We start from the raw sequence: 24,776 nt of genomic DNA on the forward strand, positions 1-24,776 counted from the left end.
GCAATTTCTTTAAAAAGCAAATCAGATCACTTTCAGAAAGAACAAATTGATGATTTGATGTATATACCAAAAAACTCATATTCTAGCTAGTAACTAAGCCCTTAGATTTTGAGATCCCTACGGGCCTAAACAGATGATTCATGTTATATAAACATAATAGTGTTTCTAATCTTGTAATCCAATGAATGTCCAACTCAAATGATAAAGAAGAAAAAAAGAATAAGTACAATTATTTGAGCTGAACAGATAAAACAAAGAGAAAACATTTGAACTCACTTTTCGCCGGACACAACTACCAATAAGAACTCATATGCACTAAAGCAGATATTCTATCATTCGTAATCCAATAACAATCCCACAAAATTGATTGAAACATACATAAAACAACAGATAATCATAAATGAAAACCTTGTATATTGTTTGCTCAGATCTCAAGAAGAAGATAATCATATTCTTGACGTATCATCTTCTTCCTTCAAGAGCAGAAGAAAGAAATTTGAAGAGAATACATTTAAAAAAAAAAACAACAACAACAACAACTCTGTAGAAGATTACCTTTGTCAGTAGTTGACAAATTGCTTAAAGAAGACGACGACAGTTGTAGGGAGAAGAAGGGTTATGCGATATCTTATATGCTGATCCAATAGCAGGAACTATGATCCCGAAAAGAATAATGGCGGGGGGAATTTTATTTTTTAGAGGGGTAATTTATATAATTGTGCCTTTGACAGGGGGTTCCACCCCTAACTAGGTAATTCAATTCAGGCTTTATAAGGGAGTTAATTTCCAGTCAGATCTCATTTTTTATTTCTTTTCCAATATCTATTTACAACCAAACATCACCTCTGAATGGAAAATGAAATTAATTCCCATTACATACCATGGTTTCCTTCCATCCAAACATGACCTTAATGTAACAAGGAAGACAATCCTTTTTTTTTTGATCAGGTAAATAACATTTCGTGAGTCGAACTCACAACCTCCCACTTTCGAAAGGGAGACTATGCCACTAAACCAAATGGTACTGGTCAAGAAGACAATCCTTGTCTTAGAAATTTTGCCAATATGATTTAGTATATATAACTAAAACAAATTGAACAAAAACAAGGCATGTGTGTGTGCATTGATCAATTAATCGGGGATGTACTGGCAATGAACAAAGGTGTCATGCCTACTCGTGTAATTTATGATACCTAGTAAGCAGATATTCATCAGAACCTTTTTTTATTTTTTTTATTTTTTATAGAAGCGACATAAGAGCTAACTCCTTGCCCTTAGCCGAAATTTTATTAATATGGAAAAGAAAGTACAAAGGAAGGGAGGGAGGACTAGGCCAAATCCACACCCTGAAACATCCAGCAACAAAGAAAATACAGAACCAACAATACAGCCACAGAACACAATACAAAGGTACAAGGAAACTAAGAACCTGATGTCGAGGGGTAAATTTTTTTTTTAAGTTAAAAAGAGGGATATAATATGAATTTAAAATTTTATAAAAAAAACCTAGAGGAATTGAATCGTTGGCTTTGCTGCATGGCCTCATATTCGCATTACATGTTGGCTTCAGTAATCTGGAAATTGAGGGAGATGCTTTAACAGTTATCAACTTGCTGCATGAGCTCAGTGGTGACTTAAGCTTAGAGGGTCACATTATTGATGAAGTTAACTAACTGTTTAAGTCTTTTAATTCTTGTAGTTGGTGCTTTGTGTAGCGAGATTGCAATAAAGTTCACCAACTAGCAAAGGAAGCCTTGCTAGTTAGTTAGCCTTTTCTTTGTTTGGAGTCGGGGCCTATTTGGCTCCAGCAGTGTGTCAGTATGGACTTCTGATAAGAGCATTTTAATGCGACGTTTTAACTGCATTTCCCTACATTTCTTACGTTATTTCCTTATTAAAATCCTGTTTAGGAAAGTTTCCATTCTTTGATTGGGAAAGTTCCTATTTATAGAAAGTTTATATTTTTGTAGTTTCTATTTATCATTTTTAGTAAGTTGCCATTTTTCATTTTAGGAAAGTTTCTATTTTCTTATTAGTTTCTATTTTTAGGACCTCCAAGCAAGTGGAAAATCTTGAGGTGGAAAATCAAAGTTGCAACCAAGTGGAAAATCTTGAGGAGGAAAATCAAAGTTGCAACCAAGTGGAAAATCTTGAGGAGGAAAATCAAAGTTGCAAGCAAGTGGAAAATCTTGAGGAGGAAAATCAAAGTTGCAACCAAGTGGAAAATCTTGAGGAGGAAAATCAATTCAAGTTGAACAAGTGATAAACAAGTGGGAAGATATTTTTTACAAATTTGTCTAACATATCTAGCCCTTCATTTATGTTCATCTCCACCCTCCATTCATCATTTTTTGGGCTATAAATACACTTCTCCTCTCACTCTCAAGACACCAATTCCTTCATCCATTTCATCTTCTTGTCTCACCATTTCCTCTCCATTTTCCTTAGTCACCAATTCCTTCATCCATTTCATCTTCTTGTCTCACCATTTCCTCTCCATTTTCCTTAGTCACCAATTCCTTCATCCATTTCATCTTCTTGTCTCACCATTTCCTCTCCATTTTCCTTAGTCACCAATTCCTTCATCCATTTCATCTTCTTGTCTCACCATTTCCTCTCCATTTTCCTTAGTCACCAATTCCTTCATCCATTCCATCTCCTTGTCTCTCCATTTCCTCTCCATATTTCTTTTCCATTCTCTAGTTTTCTTGTTCTTCATTTTCAAGCCAAGAGAAAGAGAAGCCATGCAATACATCAATTTCCCAACCGCCATCCACCCTTGTGTCGTCCCTAGAAGATTGCTTGCTTTCAAGGATCTTCAAGTTCTTCGTCTCAAGGCTTTATCATTCATCTTTCAAGGTGTATTATATCCTTTCTCTTGTTTTCTTTGTTTGATTTTGTAAAACTATGAATTCTAGTTAACAATAATGTTTAGGGCAAAGTTTAAGCCCAATTTCTATGTTTAAATAAAGTTTTCGAATTCTATAATTGTGATTCTAAGTTGCTTATGTGAGTTTGTTCGATTAAATTTGCATGTAATTGGTGCTAGGTTTAAGAACATGAAATCAACTTTTCGTTTTGTGTAACTTGAATCAAAAGTAGTAAAGGTTCTGGACAAGAATCGAATTTAATTGAAGAGGATTGCAATTAGGTGGACTTTTCCATAACTAAGTTGTACACTTGAGTTGATAGCCTTTCTCTATGTCTAATGCGTTGAACATGTCATGATTGACTAGCTTTCTAGGGCTTGATTGCATGTTTGATAGGATTAATCTAGGTGCTTTCGCTTAGGTTAATTAGCATTGAAAAGTAAAATATGGGAAATCATTTGCTTTCGAATGTTTCACATGATCAACTCCTCTCTCATGACTTGGAAGAACAATTATAGGGTTTGAATCGAATTTGATTACATGGAATTGATTTTGATCTTTGTTCCTTGCGTTCCACCCTTGTATATATGTTTTTACGTTTTCTTTATTTTATTTATCTTAATTTTCAATTCTATAATTCTTAAACCCCCCTCCCTTTTTATTTTGTTACTTGTATATATTTCTATTCTTTATTTTATTTTTGTAAATAATACTTTATTATTTTAATTCTTTATTTGTTTATACAATTGTATATATTTATATTCTTTATTTTATTTTTGTAAATAATACTTTTCTTTATTTGTTTTACAATTACAAGTGTACCCTCAATCCCCGGATAGAACGATCCCTATTTGCTTATACTACTAACGATATTTCAGGGTTAAATTGCGCGCTTCCCAAAGGCGACATCAACTTCGAGTCTTGAAGTCTAGTGGGCATGATTTTTTCTAAAATCACTGTACCCATTCTCATTGTAATCTTTGTTATCAATGAAGTTCCTTTCGATCAAATAAAAAAAATTACAAAAAAAACCAGTATGTGTATCTGTATTTTTTTTTTTTGAAATGGAGTATTTAATGATTGGAGCTGTGTTGATATAATTTCTCTATAAAAAATGAGGAACACATGATAGAGAGATGGGAAATACCGGAAATAAAAAAATAAAAATAAACACTTGATTCCTACACTATCCCATCTGAAGGTTCAACCACAAGCCCAATGTAACCGTTGTAGTGGGCCGAGCAGACTAAAACAACAAAGAAAGAAAGGCAAAACCCAATCCACAGTCACGCTCTAGGGTTTTATCTCTCTCCCACCCTTCTACTATAAATTCCCAGCATCAAGCTGCAAGGGTTTCTCACCCTAGAGAGCCTCTCTGCTACTTGCATCCCTCTCTCATAGTTTCTTCACCTCAAAACCCTAAAACCAAACCAAAAATGGCTGAAAGAGGAGGAGGGGGCACCGCTGGTGAGCGTGGAGGCTTCGGCCGCGGATTAGTCGGCCGCGGACGCAGAGGAGACCGTGGTGGCGGCGGCAGGCGTAGTGGTGCCGGCAGCCGTGACGAGGAGGAGAAATGGGTCCCAGTGCTCGGCCGTCTCGTCAAGGATGGCAAGATCTCATCTCTGGAGCAGATCCACCTGCACTCACTCCCAATCAAGGAGCACCAGATCATCGACACTCTCAATGATGTCCACAACATTGTATGACGGAGGCAGAAAATATATCAAGGTTTTGTATTCGGATTTAGGATTTTGGCTATTAGGTTTTAGGGTTAGAACGTCATGTTGATAACGTGTTTAAGGAAAACCACAATTGGAAGAGAATTGAGTCGTACTTTCATTGATAATAGGGGCCTCTTTATATAGAGGATTACAAGACATAGAATCAGAGTTGTACAAGGAAAGATAATCGTACAATTAATCAGATATCTATGAATATCTCCGAGAATATCTCTAATTCAAAACTCTATTATAACTAGGTCAAGTAACCTAGAATTTGGGCCAAACACATATTCTGGATTTATTTGAACAGTACTAAAATTTTAAAGGAATTATTGTGGGTAACGAGTCTTATTCTTCTATACATAAATGAGAATACATGATACAGAGATGGAGAATATCCGAAATTGTTAATGTGCATTAATTTGAGTCATTATTTCGGGCACGAGACTAGCATATGTTCTCGACCTATCCAGTTATCTAAAGGTAGAGTATTTAAAACTGAAAACTGACAAATCAGAACCAACTAACAATAATTAATCGAAACAGAATCGAATTAATGCTTGCGGTGCGGTTTTTTGTCAGTACACTTAATAAACTGAAAAAACCAAACCAAACCGATATATTGTTAGGGCTGTCAATTTCGACACGACCCAATAACACAACTTGAAACCCGCACGAAATAAAGCTAGTTGAACCCGCACGATTAAAAAGTGGGTCAGCCGTGGGTCAACCCGCCATGACCTATTTAATAAATGGGTCAACTCGGCAACACGAAGTGAGCCCGTATAACCCGATTATGCTATACTTTTTCTTGAAATTTTAGACGTTGGGAGTATTTGATTATAGGATTAGACAATTTGAAATATTTTGCTTTATAATTATTAGACTGTTGTAGAGAAACTGAAATTGAGAGGAATTTTCTGTGTATTCTCATTGATAATAGGGGCCTCTTTATATAGAGGATTACAATGCATAGAGTTAGTATCATACAAGGAAAGAGAATCTCTAGATTCTTCTAATTGAACCCTATTACCACTAGGTCAAGTAACCTAGAGTTTGGATTAAACACAAAATAGAGATATCCTTAAACACTCCCCCTTGTGTTGTCCAAACGCGGTGCTTCTCTCGTTACCTCGTTAAAAACCTTGCCGGGTAACAAAAACCCAGTGGGACAAAAATAACCTCGGTCGAAGGGGAAAAAGAGCACAACACACCCTTCACGTTTCGAGGTGAACATGTACACATCTCTCCCTGATGTCTGCGTCTCCCCCTGATGACTACGATCATGGGAGTTCAGATAATTTCCGCAGGCTTATTCTTGCCATATGTTTCTCGAACATGGATTTGGGCAATGACTTAGTAAACAAGTCTGCCACATTGTCCTCAGATCGGACCTGGTTCACTTTGATCTTGAGGAGCTTCTGTTGTTGCTGATTGTAGAAGAATTTAGGCGGTATGTGCTTGGTGTTGTCGCCTTTGATGTAGCCTTGCTTCATTTGTTCAATGCAAGCAGCATTATCCTCATAAATGCTTGTTGGCTAATCTGTGGTAGATTTCAAATCACAATTGCTTCGAATATGCGTAACTATGGATCGAAGCCATATACATTCACGAACTGCTTCGTGAAGAGCAATAATCTCTGCATGATTCGAAGAAGTAGCGACTAAGGTCTGTTTTGTAGACCTCCAAGATATCGCGGTCTTTCCCATAGTGAAAACATAACCAGTTTGGGAGCGACCTTTGTGTGGGTCGGAGAGGTACCCAGCATCAGCAAAACCTTCCAAAACACTTATATCGTTTTGGGACGGGGAGAGGGAACGCGGTCTACCATGTGTGGCGTCCCTGGCACTTGATGGGTCCGAATCCATCTTCTCTCTGTAGGGATAGAACAAGCCCATATCGATCGTACCACTTAGGTATTGAAAGATATCTTTAACACCAGTCCAATGACGTCGTGTAGGCGCAGAGCTATATCTAGCTAGCAAGTTCACAGCGAATGAGATATCTGGTCTTGTGCATTGTGCCAAGTACAATAATGCGCCTATTGCACTTAGGTAGGGCACTTCTGCCTCTAGCACTTCTTCATCGTCATCTTTTGGACGAAATTGATCCTTCTTTGGATCAAGACTACGGACGACCATTGGGGTGCTTGAAGGCTTAATCTTATCAGTGTTGAAACGCCTAAGCATCTTTTGGGTATAAGCTGATTGATGAATCAGGATACCATCTCTACGGTGCTCAAGTTCTAAACCGAGGCAAAACCGTGTTTTCCCAAGATCTTTCATCTCAAACTCAGATTTCAAGGGTTCATCGGTTTCCCTTAACTCTTTAAGGGTGCCAATTATGTTCATGTCATCGACATAAACCGCTACTATTGCAAATCCAGAACTTGTCCTTTTTATGAACACACATGGGCATAGTTCATTGTTGACATATCCCTTTCCAATCAAGTAGTCACTTAGACGGTTATACCACATCCGTCCTGATTGTTTCAATCCATATAGTGAGCGTTTCAATCTAATCGCAAACGCGCTCCATGGTTTAGAGCCACTTGATTTAGGTAACTGAATTCCGTCTGGAATCTTCATGTATATCTCTGTATCTAGATCCCTATATAGATAAGTAGTAACCACATCCATAAGCTGCATGTTCAGTTTTTAGGAAACTACCAAACTGACAAGGTAGCGGAACGTTATGACGTCCATTACGGGAGAATAGGTCTCCTCGTAGTCGATTCCAGGGCGTTGTGAGAAACCTTGCTCCACAAGGCGAGCTTTGTACCTTACAATCTCGTTTTTCTCATTACGCTTTCTAACGAATACCCATTTGTGACCAACTGGTTTGGTGTTGGGCGATATTGGCACAACTGGTCCAAATACCTTTCTTTTCGCTAGAGAATCAAGTTCTGCCTGGATCGCATCTTTCCACTTTGGCCAATCGGCTCTACGTTGGCATTCATCAACGGAGCGTGGTTCGATGTCATCGGTCTCAATAATCTCACGCGCCACTGAATACGCGAATACATCATCAATGATGATGGAGTTTCTTTCCCATGTCCCATGTACACTAGTGTAATTAACAGATATCTCTACGTTCTCAGGGATAGGTTCTGACAGTGAGGCGTCCCCTAATGATGTCTCATAGACATAACCATAATTTGGAACATTCTCATGGGACGGATTTTGAGTATCGATGATCAAAGGATTTGTTTGTGCCTCATTCGCTCTCTTTCTAGGGCGAGTATCCTTCGAACCAATTGGTCTACCGCTCTTTCTTGCGGGACCTGCGGCCATAGATGCCACATCATTGCCATGTTGGGCAATGACGCCATCTCCTGGTGTCACAGGGGAGGCGTGATGTCCAGTATTTGGGACATCGATCCTTGCAGGCACGTTTGCAGCAGGTATGTGTGACCTTGTCACTTTGGCACCATCAGAAAATGCATCAGGCAGAGTGTCTGCTACGTTCTGGAGCTCGATTATTCTTCACACTTCAAGTTCGGACTGTGCGGTACAAGGATCGAGATGAGACATAGTGGGGACAGACCACGACAATTCCTGTCCTTCCTGTCGAACATATGTGTTCTCATCTCCCCCTAACGATGGGAAGACTGTCTCATCAAAGTGACAATCCGCAAATCTAGTGGTAAAGAGATCGCCTGTCAGGGGTTCAAGGTAGCGGACGATCGTTGGAGATTCATATCCAACATAAATGCCCATTCGTCGTTGTGGACCCATCTTAGTACGCGGTGGCGGCGTAATAGGCACATAAATGGCACACCCAAAAATGCGTAAGTGCGAGATATCAGGCTAATACCCAGTCACTAGCTGTAACGTAGAGTAAGATTGGGTGGCAGTGGGTCGTAGACGAATTAGCGTCGCTGCATGCAATATTGCATATCCCCAAGCAGAAACAAGGAGATTGGTGCGCATAACCAATGTCCGTGCTATCATCTGTAGTCGTTTGATAGCGGCTTCTGCGAGACCATTTTGGGTATGAACATGGGGAACTGGATGCTCTACATCAATCCCCAGTGACATGCAATAGTCATCGAATGTTTTTGATGTAAACTCCCCAGCATTATCAAGTCGAATTGACTTAATAGGATGGTCAGGGTAGTGAGCTGATAGGAGCATTTTAATGCGACGTTTTAACTGCATTTCCCTACATTTCTTACATTATTTCCTTATTAAAATCCTGTTTAGGAAAGTTTCCATTCTTTGATTGGGAAAGTTCCTATTTGTAGAAAGTTTATATTTTTGTAGTTTCTATTTATCATTTTTAGTAAGTTGCCATTTTTCATTTTAGGAAAGTTTCTATTTTTCTTATTAGTTTCTATTTTTAGGACCTCCAAGCAAGTGGAAAATCTTGAGGAGGAAAATCAAAGTTGCAACCAAGTGGAAAATCTTGAGGAGGAAAATCAAAGTTGCAAGCAAGTGGAAAATCTTGAGGAGGAAAATCAAAGTTGCAACCAAGTGGAAAATCTTGAGGAGGAAAATCAATTCAAGTTGAACAAGTGATAAACAAGTGGGAAGATATTTTTTACAAATTTGTCTAACATATCTAGCCCTTCATTTATGTTCATCTCCACCCTCCATTCATCATTTTTTGGGCTATAAATACACTTCTCCTCTCACTCTCAAAATACCAATTCCTTCATCCATTCCATCTTCTTTGTCTCTCCATTTCCTTTCCATTTTCCCACACAACATTCCTTCATCCATTTCATCTCCTTGTCTCACCATTTCCTCTCCATTTTCCTTAATCACCAATTCCTTCATCCATTCCATCTTCTTTGTCTCTCCATTTCCTTTCCATTTTCCCACACAACATTCCTTCATCCATTTCATCTCCTTGTCTCACCATTTCCTCTCCATTTTCCTTAATCACCAATTCCTGAATCCATAACACACATTCCTTCATCCATTCCATCTTCTTTGTCTCTCCATTTCCTTTCCATTTTCCTTCTCCATTCTCTAGTTGCAAAGTTCTGCATTTTCAAGCAAGGAGAGGAAGAAGAAGAAGGAGCCGTGAAGATCATATCCTCCATCATCCACCTTGAAGGCTTGCTTCCAAGATTCAAGATCCAACCATCTAGCTCTCCATCTCCATCTCCACTCACGGTGTAATTCGTTCCTTTTCCTTGTAACCTTTTTGGTTTCCTTGTTTGATTTCGTATGAACTTGTTTCTAGTTAACCTAACGTTTAGGGCAAAGTTTAAGCCCAATTTCTATGTTTAAATAAAGTTTTCGAATTCTATAATTGTGATTCTAAGTTGCTTATGTGAGTTTGTTCGATTAAATTTGCTTTACAGAAAACTTTTATATGTTTATCTTATTTGGGTCGACACTTATAGGATTTGCATGTAATTGGTGCTAGGTTTAAGAACATGAAATCGACTTTTCATTTTGTGTAACTTGAATCAAAAGTAGTAAAGGTTCTGGACAAGAATCGAATTTAATTGAAGAGGATTGCAATTATGTGGACTTTTCCATAACTAAGTTGTACACTTGAGTTGATAGCCTTTCTCTATGTCTAATGCGTTGAACATGTCATGATTGACTAGCTTTCTAGGGCTTGATTGCATGTTTGATAGGATTAATCTAGGTGCTTTCGCTTAGGTTAATTAGCATTGAAAAGTAAAATATAGGAAATCATTTGCTTTCGAATGTTTCACATGATCAACTCCTCTCTCATGACTTGGAAGAACAATTATAGGGTTTGAATCGAATTTGATTACATGGAATTGATTTTGATCTTTGTTCCTTGCGTTCCACCCTTGTTTATATGTTTTTACGTTTTCTTTATTTTATTTATTTTAATTTTAATTTTAAGAATCCTAATCCCCCCCTTATTTGTGTTTAATTGTATATATTTATTCTTTATTTTATTTTTGTAAATAATACTTTATTATTTTAATTCTTTATTTGTTTATACAATTGTATATATTTATATTCTTTATTTCATTTCTGTAAATAATACTTTTCTTTATTTGTTATACAATTACAAGTGTACCCTCAATCCCCGGAATAGAACGATCCCTACTTACTTATACTACTAACGATATTTCAGGGTTAAATTGTGCGCTCCCAAAAGCGACATCAATTTTTGGCGCCGTTGCCGGGGATTGAAAAATCACTTGCTAAATTGTGTCATTTATTGTATATATTTGTTGTATATAAATTGTTTAAAACTTAGTTTAAATATTATTTATATTATTGAACACGAATTTTAATTGTAGGTTGTAAATTGAGAGGAATAGGTGAAGTCTCTTTTGTTAATATTGGCCTAAACCCCTTACTGGTACCTAGCTCAGGTCCCTTAAGGTTGAGGGCAGCCTTTATTAACACTTGTTGAACTGTCTTCACACTTATGAACTTTCTCATCTTAGTAAGAAAGCCTATGTGGAATGGTGTCTAGGAAGGGGACAACGTTCATGACGGGTTTTTGAATCCAGAAGTGCTTGCAAATGGGCCTAAACCACTATGTGGGAGTAGCTCATGCCAAAATGGATTTTTCCTCTCGTGTTCGCCCTCCCCCACCTGGCCATTTCAGTAAGGTTGCCCAAACGATTTGAAAGGGAGTTTGTGTCTAGGCGACTATACTTGGGCCGCACGTTCACTTGATTTACCGCTTGGAATTTAATTCGATATCAATAATGTTTATAATAAAAGAAATACTTGTGAATACTCTATACGTGTAAATTATTTTTTTTTTGTTTCATACTTTAAACTTGTAAAAATACTTTTCACGTTTTATACTCACTTGAGTACTTAACTTGTGTCTTATGTACAATATACTTGTTAATTTTACTTGTAGTTTGTAATTAATAGTTATACTTGTTTTTATTTTGTATTTCTTTGTTAATTATAGTTACTAACTTTATTTAATGTAGGTACTGTCTGGCTGCAAGACATAAAATACAAGCGCTGCTTGGGAGGCAACCCAATTCCAACGTAGCTGTGGAGGAGTCGTCAACGCAGATTTGCTTTCTCTTTCCCTTTTACTTCTCCAATTTTCCTTTGTTTTAGTAGTCATTTTCGTAAATTTCATCCATATATGCTTAAGTGTCTCATTGCATGCTAATAATTGATTACATTGAGGACAATGCAATATTTAAGTGTGGGGGAAGGGATTTATATTTGAGTCTTTTATTTTGAGTCATATATATTGAAAAAATACAAAAAAAAATTGAAAAATGTCAAAAATTTAAAAATTTTTTGTTACTTTTGTTTTTGTTTTTGAGTCTTAGAATGCCATTTCAACTGTCTATGATGATTCTATATATCTGAAATCATGATTAAAAGAGGATCACAAAATTGAGATGATTTTTAAAATGGTATTTTTTGGTTAATTGAGATATATGAAAAATGCATGCATGTGTAGTGGATATGGATTTCGTAACCTTGGTACAGAATATGAGCATGTTAGGATGAGTTTTGATTCATAAAAGCCCCTGTGAGATATTTGAGCCATGTCCCTTTTTCTTGGAGTGATAATTGAAAAATATATTCTTAATTTCTTGGCGATGTTTTGATGATCTCATTATTCTTTCATTTGATTGATTGCTTGCCATAGATTAAGTTTGATGGACTAGAAAATGCTAGAATTCGCTCTTGTGCTTGTTGAGACGTTTGTCAATATATATGGCCCTGATTCTGGAAGGGATAGAGGCAACCTAGGAATTACCACCATTGCTAAATAAGCATGTGTCCCTATTTGTGCCCGTCGTGGGACTCCCTTAGATAAACCCCTTTGAGCTTACATTAAGCCTTTTCTTTCATCACCCTTAAATCCTTAACCCTGAACCTTAGTATAGCTACACTCCTACCCTTTGTTCTAAAAACTTAGCGGAGCTATCTTTTGAGACATACTACGTGGGTTTGGTGTTAAAGATGAAAAATTGAGAAGAGGTGAAAGTTCAAGTGTGGGGGTAGACTTGTCCATAAAGAAAAAAAATATGTGAAAGCCGTGAAAAATGAAAAGAAAAAATTGTGTACGGCTAGAAAAGAAAAGAAAGAAAAATGTTTATGGATTTTAGTCCCCCATACTTAGTGATTTTGGAGTTTACTTTGAACTGAAGGCCCACTACAGAAAAATTTGGCCTTTGTCCATTCCACTATAGTTCTAGGGAAGTTTACAATGAAGATTTGGCCCAACATGAAGACATTAGGCCCTTTTATGTTACCTCTAGGGAAAGTGACGTTTTTGCAATGCCTTGGTGGATTTCTTGAGGTCTCTACATCTACATGTGCTCTGCTAGGTTTTTAGGACACTTTGATAAATCTTTACCCTTCATTTCTTAAAACCGTGAGCCTTGGCCCCATTACAACCTTTAAGAAGACTTTCTTGATCCTTAAGATGGGACAGCCCTTGATGTGGAGATGAGTTACAAGAGTTGAACCTATGGCTTGGGTCCATCCGTGCAAGTAGTTGATATCCTTCATGAGATCTTTTCAAAAAAAAATTATATTCACAAAGTGCTTTTCGTTTCTTATATATGTGAGCTATTTAATTGCCTCAAAATATTTTCTCTCACATATAATTGAGTGATTATAAGCTTTTAAGCATTGTCTTGAATTCTGAGAGAAGAAAGAGTGGATATACCTTGTGAGGATATGAATCATACTTGTTCGAAGCATGCTTAACAGAAACCATCACCATTGTCACAACCAAGTCCTACTTGTATATGTGTGGATTATATGTTTTAATTAACTCTTGAATATCTACATATTGATTCTTGGTTGAGTGCTAATCTTGATGTTGTGAAAGTAGGAGATTTCTGAGACAAAAAGTTGAAGGGCAATAGAGTCATTGTTTTTGTAGAGTCTTTAATTTTCGTTGAGTCTTAGTGTGATTTTGCTAAGGGACTAGCAAAAGCTAAGTGTGGGGGAATTTGATAGGAGCATTTTAATGCGACGTTTTAACTGCATTTCCCTACATTTCTTACGTTATTTCCTTATTAAAATCCTGTTTAGGAAAGTTTCCATTCTTTGATTGGGAAAGTTCCTATTTGTAGAAAGTTTATATTTTTGTAGTTTCTATTTATCATTTTTAGTAAGTTGCCATTTTTCATTTTAGGAAAGTTTCTATTTTTCTTATTAGTTTCTATTTTTAGGACCTCCAAGCAAGTGGAAAATCTTGAGGAGGAAAATCAAAGTTGCAACCAAGTGGAAAATCTTGAGGAGGAAAATCAAAGTTGCAACCAAGTGGAAAATCTTGAGGAGGAAAATCAATTCAAGTTGAACAAGTGATAAACAAGTGGGAAGATATTTTTTACAAATTTGTCTAACATATCTAGCCCTTCATTTATGTTCATCTCCACCCTCCATTCATCATTTTTTGGGCTATAAATACACTTCTCCTCTCACTCTCAAAATACCAATTCCTTCATCCATTCCATCTTCTTTGTCTCTCCATTTCCTTTCCATTTTCCCACACAACATTCCTTCATCCATTTCATCTCCTTGTCTCACCATTTCCTCTCCATTTTCCTTAATCACCAATTCCTTCATCCATTCCATCTTCTTTGTCTCTCCATTTCCTTTCCATTTTCCCACACAACATTCCTTCATCCATTTCATCTCCTTGTCTCACCATTTCCTCTCCATTTTCCTTAATCACCAATTCCTGAATCCATAACACACATTCCTTCATCCATTCCATCTTCTTTGTCTCTCCATTTCCTTTCCATTTTCCTTCTCCATTCTCTAGTTGCAAAGTTCTGCATTTTCAAGCAAGGAGAGGAAGAAGAAGAAGGAGCCGTGAAGATCATATCCTCCATCATCCACCTTGAAGGCTTGCTTCCAAGATTCAAGATCCAACCATCTAGCTCTCCATCTCCATCTCCACTCACGGTGTAATTCGTTCCTTTTCCTTGTAACCTTTTTGGTTTCCTTGTTTGATTTCGTATGAACTTGTTTCTAGTTAACCTAACGTTTAGGGCAAAGTTTAAGCCCAATTTCTATGTTTAAATAAAGTTTTCGAATTCTATAATTGTGATTCTAAGTTGCTTATGTGAGTTTGTTCGATTAAATTTGCTTTACAGAAAACTTTTATATGTTTATCTTATTTGGGTCGACACTTATAGGATTTGCATGTAATTGGTGCTAGGTTTAAGAACATGAAATCGACTTTTCATTTTGTGTAACTTGAATCAAAAGTAGTAAAGGTTCTGGACAAGAATCGAATTTAATTGAAGAGGATTGCAATTAGGTGGACTTTTCCATAACTAAGTTGTACACTTGAGTTGATAGCCTTTCTCTATGTCTAATGCGTTGAACATGTCATGATTGACTAGCTTTCTAGGGCTTGATTGCATGTTTGATAGGATTAATCTAGGTGCTTTCGCTTAGGTTAATTAGCATTGAAAAGTAAAATATGGGAAATCATTTGCTTTCGAATGTTTCACATGATCAACTCCTCTCTCATGACTTGGAAGAACAATTATAGGGTTTGAATCGAATTTGATTACATGGAATTGATTTTGATCTTTGTTCCTTGCGTTCCACCCTTGTATATATGTTTTTACGTTTTCTTTATTTTATTTATTTTAATTTTAATTTTAAGAATCCTAATCCCCCTCTTGTTTGTGTTTACTTGTATATATTTATTCTTTATTTTATTTTTGTAAATAATACTTTATTATTTTAATTCTTTATTTGTTTATACAATTGTATATATTTATATTTTTTATTTCATTTCTGTAAATAATACTTTTCTTTATTTGTTATACAATTACAAGTGTACCCTCAATCCCCGGAATAGAACGATCCCTACTTACTTATACTACTAACGATATTTCAGGGTTAAATTGTGCGCTCCCAAAAGCGACATCATGAGCCCGTAGACGAATAATCTGGGCAAGGAGTTTAGCATAAGCAGCTTTACGAGTGGACAACAGCGTGACTTATGACCAGTGTGTCGACGCATCAACCAATACTATAAAGTATTTAACAGGTCCGCATGATGGTTGAATTGGTCCACAGATATCCCCTTGGATTCTCTGTAAGAACGGAATGAGTATTTTGGGTTCCTTTACGTAGGACGGTCTCGGTCCTAATTTCCCCGAAGGAACAGGCTTTGCAGAAAGAGTGAGGGGCCTTAGAAGCAACCAATGAGGATTTTGGTTGGGCCTGAGCGTCCGTAGCGCTATTAGAAGCAAAGTGTGTGACTACATCTCCCTTATGGCGTTAGAGCCATGGAAATTGGTGTGTGTGGCGTCATGGCCACTAGGAGGAACAACCAAGGCGTCATGCTCATGGTTGGCGCCATTAATGGCGTCATCACATGGGACGTGGGCGGCCTTATGGCGCCCCAAGACGGCTGCAACTCCAGATGCTGCAATTGTTGCGGTCTTGCTAAGTCCTGGAATCAATTTTCGATTCTTGCTTCTTCTCACTCTGAAGAATGGATGTCCGTGTGAAGTCTTTAGTATACGGAGCATCATATCACGACCAGGATGTCCTAGTCGGTCATGCCAAAGCCAATATGTGTCTGAATCAAAGAGATCTTCTCTTATGATATTATTGGACTTAATAGGTCGAATTGTAGTGACATAAAGTCCACTAGATTGACACATAAGCTTCTCTAAGATGCGCTTTCTTCCGCAATCATTAGAGGTAATGCAAAGGAATTCTATTCCGTTCACACTATGCGTTTCCACATGGAATCAGTTGGCTCTAATATCTTTAAAGCTCAATAAGGTTCGATTTGCCTTAGGAGCGTAAAGAGCTTCAGTGACTTTAATCAAGGTGCCATTAGGCAAAAGGAATTGGGTCATTCCATGTCCTTGAACTAAACCTGATGGCCCAGCCATCGTAGTCACAGATGAATATGTAGGCAACATCTCCAAGAATAATTGCCTATGTCGTAGAATGGTGTGCGTAGTCGCACTATCCGCAAGACATTGAAGTTCATCCATTCCTAAAAGAAAAGCTCGTAATTAAAAAGGAGTCATAAAGAAAAGAACTCAACTTTTATTAATAAGCCAAACGGAATTACATCATCGTTTCTTTAACCAAACAAAATCTAATCCAATAAACTAGTTAATGCAAAATAATGGTAGTCGTCTAACTTCTTTCGCTAATTCCAATGTAAATGTGACCAGGTGAGTAGAGAGATGTCGGTGGAGCAAAGCTCGCTTAAGTACCACTTATCTCAAAACTTTCCTAGACATCACACTTACATTGAGTACGCCTACTTGAAGAAAGACTAATAGCATTGGCATCTACTACAAAAATATTATGGCAATTGCCTACATCTCTTGGAAATAAAAAAACTTAATCAAAATCGCCAGTTTCTGGGTCTTGATCCTTGTAGTCTTCCACCCTTAGATCGAGATCTCCATCTTGATCTTCTTGTTCCATGTAATTTGCCTCCCTTGCTTCACGATACATCTTGTATGCGTTTGCAACGTTCTGGGATGCAGTACACTTCTTTGCCCAATGTCCACTTGATCCACATCTGAGACAAGCATCATTATGGTCAGGTTCCCTTGATCGAGGCGCTCTGGGAGCGTTTTGTAGACGGTTATTGCCTTTGGTGGCGTTAACACCATAACCGGAGGCTAGGCCTATCTCTTTCTTCACACGTTTACCTCCACGGTTCCGTGCACGCCTATCTTGGCGATTTCCTTCCTCTTTAGGGCGAGAATATGGACCAGAACGTCCAGAATTATCCCTACTCTTAGGGTTTCGCTCCTTGCGTCCTCCCTTGGATGCGCGACTATAATTAGACTCCGGATTTGACTTGGTTCCCACGGGTCTAGAGTTATAGTTCTTCACAAGTATGTTGTCGTGCTTTTCAGCTACGTTCAAGGCACCAATTAGCTCATGAAATCTTGTGATGCGTCTAGCATTGACATCAATCCGATAGTTTTTGGCTATCATCAATGCAGAGACGGGGAAGGTGGAGAGAGTTTTCTCGATCAACATCGTATCGGTGATGTTCTGTCCACAGAATTCCATCATAAACTTGATACGAAGTGCTTCTGAACTGTAGTCAAGTACAGACTTGAAATCACAGAAGCGGAGGCTATGCCATCTCACTTCTAAGTCTGGAAGCAGGGAATCACGGACGTTGCCAAAACGCTGCTCGAGTTCCACCCATAGTCTTCTTGGGTCTTCCTCATTGAGGTACTCATTTTGGAGCGCGTCATTCATGTGCCTTGTCATGAGAATGATGGCTTTAGCTTCATTCGCCTCTCTCGTAGCTCTATTTGCTTCAAAAGCAGCAGCTTGTTGAGGAGTACGCACGTCCTGACTTGGCTCTTGGATCGTACTCAGGATCCCATCAGCCTTAAGATGCTGGCGCACATCACGGACCCACTTGTGGTATCATGCGCCTGTTGTCTCTAGTGGAGCGAAGCTCGACTTGTTCAGGTTACTCATCCTGAAAAACAACAAGAAAATATGGTTAGTTTCGGAGCGAAGAAGGCTACCACGAAAAACTATATAATTTCTGAGCGTAGTCGCTTCCAAGAAATTAGGGATTTTATGAGCGTAGTCACTTCCAAGAAAATCTGATTCCAAGAGGGTTTTTGGATTAGATCGAAACGACGATGTATGTGGTCGATCGTTTTCTTCTCAACAAACTCTAAGTTTGGAGGACTCTACAAGCTCTAAGCTTGGAGTGAGCACGAACCCCCACAGTTCGGCTATTGGTCTCCCCTATGAAGAAGAAATGGGGGTAAAAGAAGGGATGTTGGAAGTCCTCGAGAAAAGAAGAAGAAATTGAGAAACTTCAAAAACGGGAACTTTTAGAAAAGTTTACCTTGAAAAATAGCCGGAAATCTTGACCGGAAAAGTCGTTGAAGATGGCCGGAAAAAGGTCGCCGGAAAAATGGCCGGAGGTGGTGGCCGGAGCTAGGCAGGTTGGTGCAGGGCAATTGCGGAGGCGTGCGGGGCTGTGCGGAGGATGTGCAGGGCCTGTCGGCAGTTGCTGCGTAGGGGCTCGGCAGATGTCGGCAGGTGTGTGCTGGGCTGTCGGCAGGTGTGTGCGAGGCTGTCGGTAGGGGCAGGCTGACAGGACCCGCCCCGAATTTCACCCTGAAATCCGAGGTGGCCCTGTGGGGCCCACCTTAGGGATAACTCTACCAAAAATTCGGCAGAGTCACCTCTAAAATGGACTACCCAAAACCTGTAAAACACACAAAACACTATAAGCAAACCAACCTTATACTCCTGGAGCCACCCTGCTCCCAATTACCAACAACTCCACTTTCACAAAACACAAAACTCAAAAATACTAATCCCAAAGATTAAGCAGAGCAATACTACTATACACAGAGATATAACAGAAGAGTAAAGGATCAAGTGATCCTACACTGCGGAAGTAGTGACAACTATGCCTCAAATGTCATGTACGCCCGACCTCCACTAATTCGCCTGCAAACTGGGCATTAGAAACCGAAAGGCCTAGGGGAAAGTAGACGAAAAACGTTAGCGTGAGTGGACAAAAATAAACAATTTAAAGGAAAAAGGATTTCATACTTTCCCACATTTATTCTCTTTAATAACCGATGCATGCAACAATTAGAAAAATTCATTTGGCTTTAAATCCAAGAATTCCAAAACGATAAATCGACTAGCCTTGCTAGTCACCACATTTGAAAACTATATCGTAAAGCCGAAATCTCATTTCTCAATAAAATAAGACCAGCCCCGCTGGCTACAGTGAAAATCGGACTAGCCCCGCTAGTCAAGCAACGATAAAATATGGGGAAGAAGTTTCACCATACAAAAGAAGGGAGCCTTATTGGCTCGGGTCGGAGTGTCCCACACTCTAGAGCATCCCATGCTCTCCTCTACTCACCTACGAACACATAGTAAGTAGGGAGGAGTACTAATAGGCTAGCCAGTAATATAATATATATATAACGACCCTGGGTATGGTGGTTAAAAACCGATAAATCAATAAAGTTTCCCCATGTCCCACGTATAAAGACAACACGGGTACGATTCCCAACCGTACCCGGAAATACTCAAAGAGTCGTATAAATTAACAGCGTGTCCCACACGCTAAAGAAATAAGTAGATTGTCAATGAGGCATTCCCAATGCCAAAAATCGAATAAATAAACAAGAATTTATTCCATCGAAATCCCAATTCGAAAATTTTTCAGAAATCTCAAATCGACGATTATAAAGATAATATAAACAGTATAAATCTCGAAAATCACATCGAAAATCAACATCATTTATAATTTCGAATCCGAGCATAACATCTTCATAACCAAAACTCACAACCGGTATAAAACATAAATACTTCATGAGAATCATTATTTAAAAGTAAATTCATGAGATAATTCGCAATTATCTTTATATGCTCGGAAAATACGTTAATAAAATAGAACAAGCTTTAATAAATAAATGCATGCATCACTTATTTAAAACAAACGTCCACTCACAGTACTATTGGGCAACCACGCAAACGAGTTCCTTCATCTAGCCGTAGCTCGCGACATTGCCCTGTACACAATTATATTTCCATAAACGGTAATCCGATAAAATAATTACGAACTTAAACGAAATCCGAAAATCCCTATCTCCAATACTTCTCAAATTCAACCCAAATCTCTTCCACAATTCCAATTCCTCAATTTACATATTCCATAATGAAAACGAGGGAAATCCGACCGTCGGATTTCCCATAATTCCACCACAAAACTCCAAACTTCAACAATTCACAAACAATTCCAAACTCCTCCAAAATTCACCAAACTTCACATATATGCTCTATGATAATTATAGAATTTAACTAGCCAGAAATTGAAATTAAAAAGCTACCCGAGCCGCCGCTACCGCCGCCCACAGTGGCGGCGCCGCCGCCACTGCCACCAACTCCAATGGACACCAAAATTTGACAGCGGCACCTACTCAACACACTGATTCAACTTCTCAACTACAACATTCCCTAATAACAATTAAAAACGGCCGAAATCGATCAATGAACAAAACCCAGAAATCCTCAAGAACCCTAGAATTTCAATTCGTCGATTAGGCATCTACACAACAAATCGTGATACAAGGCCATAGAGGAAATGATCAGTGATGAAAACCGAACCTTCGACGGCGAGATGGGGACCGGAGGTGGCCGGTATCGCCGGAAATCGGCAAAAACTTCAAACTGCAGCCGGGGGAAATTTGGCTTCTATCCGAGCTTTTCCAGTCAAATCGTCGAAACCAAGGTTACTAGGGTGATGGGAGGGAGGAGGCGCTCCTCTAGTGACCGGTTGCACGCCGGTTGGTGGCCGGAAAGAGAAGAATCGAAGGGAGAAAGAAAAGGCCGAAAGGAGAAGAGAGAGGTCGGGGGAGAGGAGAGAGAAAGAGGAAGGGGTGGGTTTCCGGAAATGGAAACCTACCTCGGTAACTTTTCTATTTTTATCAAAATTTTATCATGAACAGTAACTTCCTTATTTCGCTCATAACTTTCGCATACGAGCTCCGATTTTTACGTACTACATATGCACGCGCTCGGTTTAACGTCCTCTACAACTTCCATGAAGAACATTTTCTCAAATTTTGACCCAAACAAAAAGTCAACTTTTAGGGCCACTAAAAGTACTAAACCGAAAGTAAAAGTGAAAGTAAAGGTCGTTTACCGCCCAAATGACTAGTAAATCGGTGAATTTAGGTTCGGGACGTTACACAGGCACTCGTCTCGGCAGGTCTCGGCAGATGCAGGCACAAGGCTCGGCAGATGCAAGCACAAGACTCGGCAGGTCTCGGCAGCTGCTCGACAGGGCTCGCAGGGGCAGGCACAGGGCAGGCACAAGGCAGGGGCCGGTCTGATTTTTCCGATGGCCGGTTCAGGGGTTTTCCGGCCGGTTCCGGTGGTTCCGCCGCCGGTTCTGGGCTCCTTGGGAATAGGGCTTCGATATGTGGGGCGGTGGTTGCAGGATTTTGAAGGTTACGAAATTAGGGTTTTCATGGTCAGGGCTTCGTGCTGATAACGTGTTGTAGAGAAACTGAAATTGAGAGGAATTTTCTATGTATTCTCATTGATAATAGGGGTCTCTTTATATAGAGGATTACAATGCATAGAGTTAGAATCATACAAGGAAAGAGAATCTCTAGATTCTTCTAATTGAACCCTATTACCACTAGGTCAAGTAACCTAGAGTTTGGATTAAACACAAAATAGAGATATCCTTAAACATAGACTTAATTATTTATGAATTATATATAATTATTTATTTTCTTCATCTTGTGAAGTTTTTATTGAATTTAATCAATTTATGCATTTTTTTAGTTAAATGGGTCGCATTGTTAACTCTTAAATGAGTCATTTTATATAATACGACACGACCCATTTATTCAATGAGTTAAGCGGATTGGAAATGAGTAACCCGTTTAATAAATAAGTTGGGTTTGAGTTTAAATTTTGACACGATTATTAAATGGGTTGAGTTTTGATTTGTCTCTTGCAACACGACAAATACCTTGACCCGACACGATCCATTGACAACCCTATATAATGTTGATCTTTTGATGTATTTTCTGTTTACATTAAATTATTGATGTCTTTTCGACTAGATTAAATTATTGATGTTGTGCGATTATAATTGAAAAAAAAATAATTTTCATTAGAAATAAGGATTAAATCAATAATGTTGAAATTAAGTGAAACCGAACCAAACTGATAAACAATACAGTCGATTAACTGAATTTGAGGTGCGGTTTCGATTAGTACTGAAAAACTGAACCGCTAGAACTGAGTCCACCCCTACAACTACTATTCAGGTGTAGTTCATCCCAAAAAAAAAAACTTTCCGAAATAAAAAAACGCTTGATTTCTACATTATCCTCTTATCAAGATTTAACCATAAGCCCATTGTCACCCTTGTAGTGGGCCGAGCAGGCAAAAATAATCTGAAGTAAACCCAATCCACATCCGGCTAAAAGAAAAACCCAATCCACAGTCAGACACAGAAAAACCCTAGAGCCTCTCTCTTCCACCCTTCTACTATAAATTCGTAGCATCAAGCCGCAAGGTGTCTCACTCTCTCTTGCCTCTACTCTCTATCCCTCTCTCGCTTATTCACCCCCCAAAACCCTAAAACCAAACCAAAAATGGCCGAAAGAGGAGGAGGCGGCGCCGCTGGCGAGCGTGGAGGCTTCGGCCGCGGATTCGGAGGCCGCGGGCGCGGAGGCGACCGTGGTCGCGGCGGCAGGCGTCGCGGTGCTGGCCGCCGTGACGAGGAGGAGAAATGGGTCCCCGTGACCAAGCTCGGCCGTCTCGTCAAGGACGGCAAGATCTCATCTCTGGAGCAGATCTACCTCCACTCGCTCCCGATCAAGGAGCACCAGATCATCGACACTCTCTGCCCCGGCCTCAAGGACGAGGTCATGAAGATCATGCCCGTCCAGAAGCAGACCCGCGCCGGTCAGAGGACCCGGTTCAAGGCCTTCGTCGTCGTCGGCGACAGCAACGGCCACGTCGGACTCGGCGTCAAGTGCAGCAAGGAGGTCGCCACCGCTATCCGGGGGGCGATTATTCTCGCCAAGCTTTCTGTGATTCCGGTGAGGCGGGGTTACTGGGGTAACAGGATTGGAAAGCCCCATACCGTGCCTTGCAAGGTCACCGGAAAGTGTGGCTCTGTTACTGTGAGGATGGTGCCTGCTCCCCGTGGTTCCGGTATCGTGGCCGCTAGGGTTCCCAAGAAGGTGCTGCAGTTTGCTGGTATTGATGATGTGTTCACCTCATCCAGGGGGTCTACCAAGACTCTCGGAAACTTTGTCAAGGTTTGCTTCTTTAAACGCATTTGTTTTTTTTTTCTTTGTTAATTTTCGATTCTTAAAAATTGATACTTGAATGGACTGATGGTCTCTACTGATTCATATATGTGTTTGGGTGCATACTTATCTGTTGTGTATGTTGTGAAATGTATTGATACATGAATGATGAAATTGATTGTGTTGCATGAAAGGGTTTATGAAAGGGTTTATTTTACTTCAATAATGTATGAATGTTGAAATTGTCAATAGAATCTTATTGTTGCTCTGCACCTTTTATAGGAAGACAATAGTCTCTGAAAGAAGAACTTGAGTAATCTGTTGAAGTTCTGTTTTTCTGATTCTATGTTTTGATTGAAGTTCAACTCTGTTAGTGTAATTGTTGTAGTTGCTCTTGAATTGCTAATGCAGAAATGTGATTCGAGAAAGAAAAGGACTGTATTTGTCATTTCAGTTTTATAGTTACTGCAATATCTGTTGGGGTATTCATATATTTGTTTTCAGAACGTTAATGATTGAAATTCAATCGAAAATGATGTAACCTGGATGTATTGTCTTTTGTTCTTAGTTATCTAGTTCCATTTTGTGGTTAAAGCACCTACGATTTTGTATCCTCCCAATTACCACTGTTTTGACTGCATGTTACATAGGCATTTGTTTTTGTATGTTTAAATGATGTGTAAATTGATGTCTTATTTGCAGGCTACTTTTGATTGTCTTCTGAAAACCTATGGTTTCTTGACACCTGAATTCTGGAGGGAGACTCGCTTCACAAAGTCCCCATTCCAAGAGCATACTGATCTTCTTGCCAAGCCAACCGGTAAGCTACTACTGGACGCTGTTGAGAGGGTTGAGGCTTGAGCTACTTTGGATTTCAGCAAGTTGAAGATTTTCCAAACTATGTTTTGTTAGGAACTTATTTTCTTTTCAGCTGAAGAACATGATAGTATGCTATTTCTTTTTGGTATTTGACTGTTATAAGTTTCTAAATATGTATGGTTTCCAATGGGATGATGGTACATTGCTGAATCCTTTTAAATCTTTTTGAATTATTAGATTTTTCCTCATCATTTTCTCTCGATCATTATACATGTTGAATTATTATATCTTAGTCTGTTGTTGTGCCAAAATGTTCCATGTCAACAACCATACATATGCAGTAATGAAAATTGAACTCGTCTGTGGTTATCTGCTTGGTGTTTGGAAGTGAAATGATAGTTAGACTACAGTGAAGCAGAGTACTGCCCCCGGAAAATTTGGGTTTGATGAACTGTCTCGACATGGAGAAACAAAGGTTATTTGACATTTTGATTAACAACCTACCAGAGTACCAGTTTTGACAAAAAAATTTCTTAAACTCAACCACTCTAGCTTATCACATAGTGCCCATCTTATGGATTTATTGGAGATGTATGGATTTTTCAAAATTACATGCAGAACAGAAACGTT

General features: G+C 38.9%; 1 protein-coding gene across 1 annotated transcript; it reads left to right on the forward strand.

The window, feature by feature from the left end:
- The first annotated feature begins 22,575 nt into the window (after positions 1-22,575).
- On the forward strand, positions 22,576-24,406 carry LOC112188557 (40S ribosomal protein S2-4). Its single transcript, XM_024327695.2, has 2 exons — positions 22,576-23,336; positions 24,030-24,406. Exons 1-2 carry the CDS (start codon positions 22,665-22,667, stop codon positions 24,186-24,188), a joined length of 831 nt encoding a protein of 276 aa, XP_024183463.1. The 5' UTR covers positions 22,576-22,664; the 3' UTR covers positions 24,189-24,406.
- Positions 24,407-24,776: the final 370 nt, after the last annotated feature.

This window comes from Rosa chinensis, chromosome 2, assembly GCF_002994745.2.
Source record: "Rosa chinensis cultivar Old Blush chromosome 2, RchiOBHm-V2, whole genome shotgun sequence".
Classification (NCBI taxonomy): domain Eukaryota; kingdom Viridiplantae; phylum Streptophyta; class Magnoliopsida; order Rosales; family Rosaceae; genus Rosa; species Rosa chinensis.

Coding starts and splice junctions, on each gene's coding strand:
- LOC112188557 (XM_024327695.2), top strand. CDS start 22,665: ATGGCCGAAAGAGGAGGAGGCGGCGCCGCTGGCGAGCGTGGAGGCTTC. Junction 23,337..24,029: donor CTCTCGGAAACTTTGTCAAG/GTTTGCTTCTTT, acceptor TCTTATTTGCAG/GCTACTTTTGATTGTCTTCT.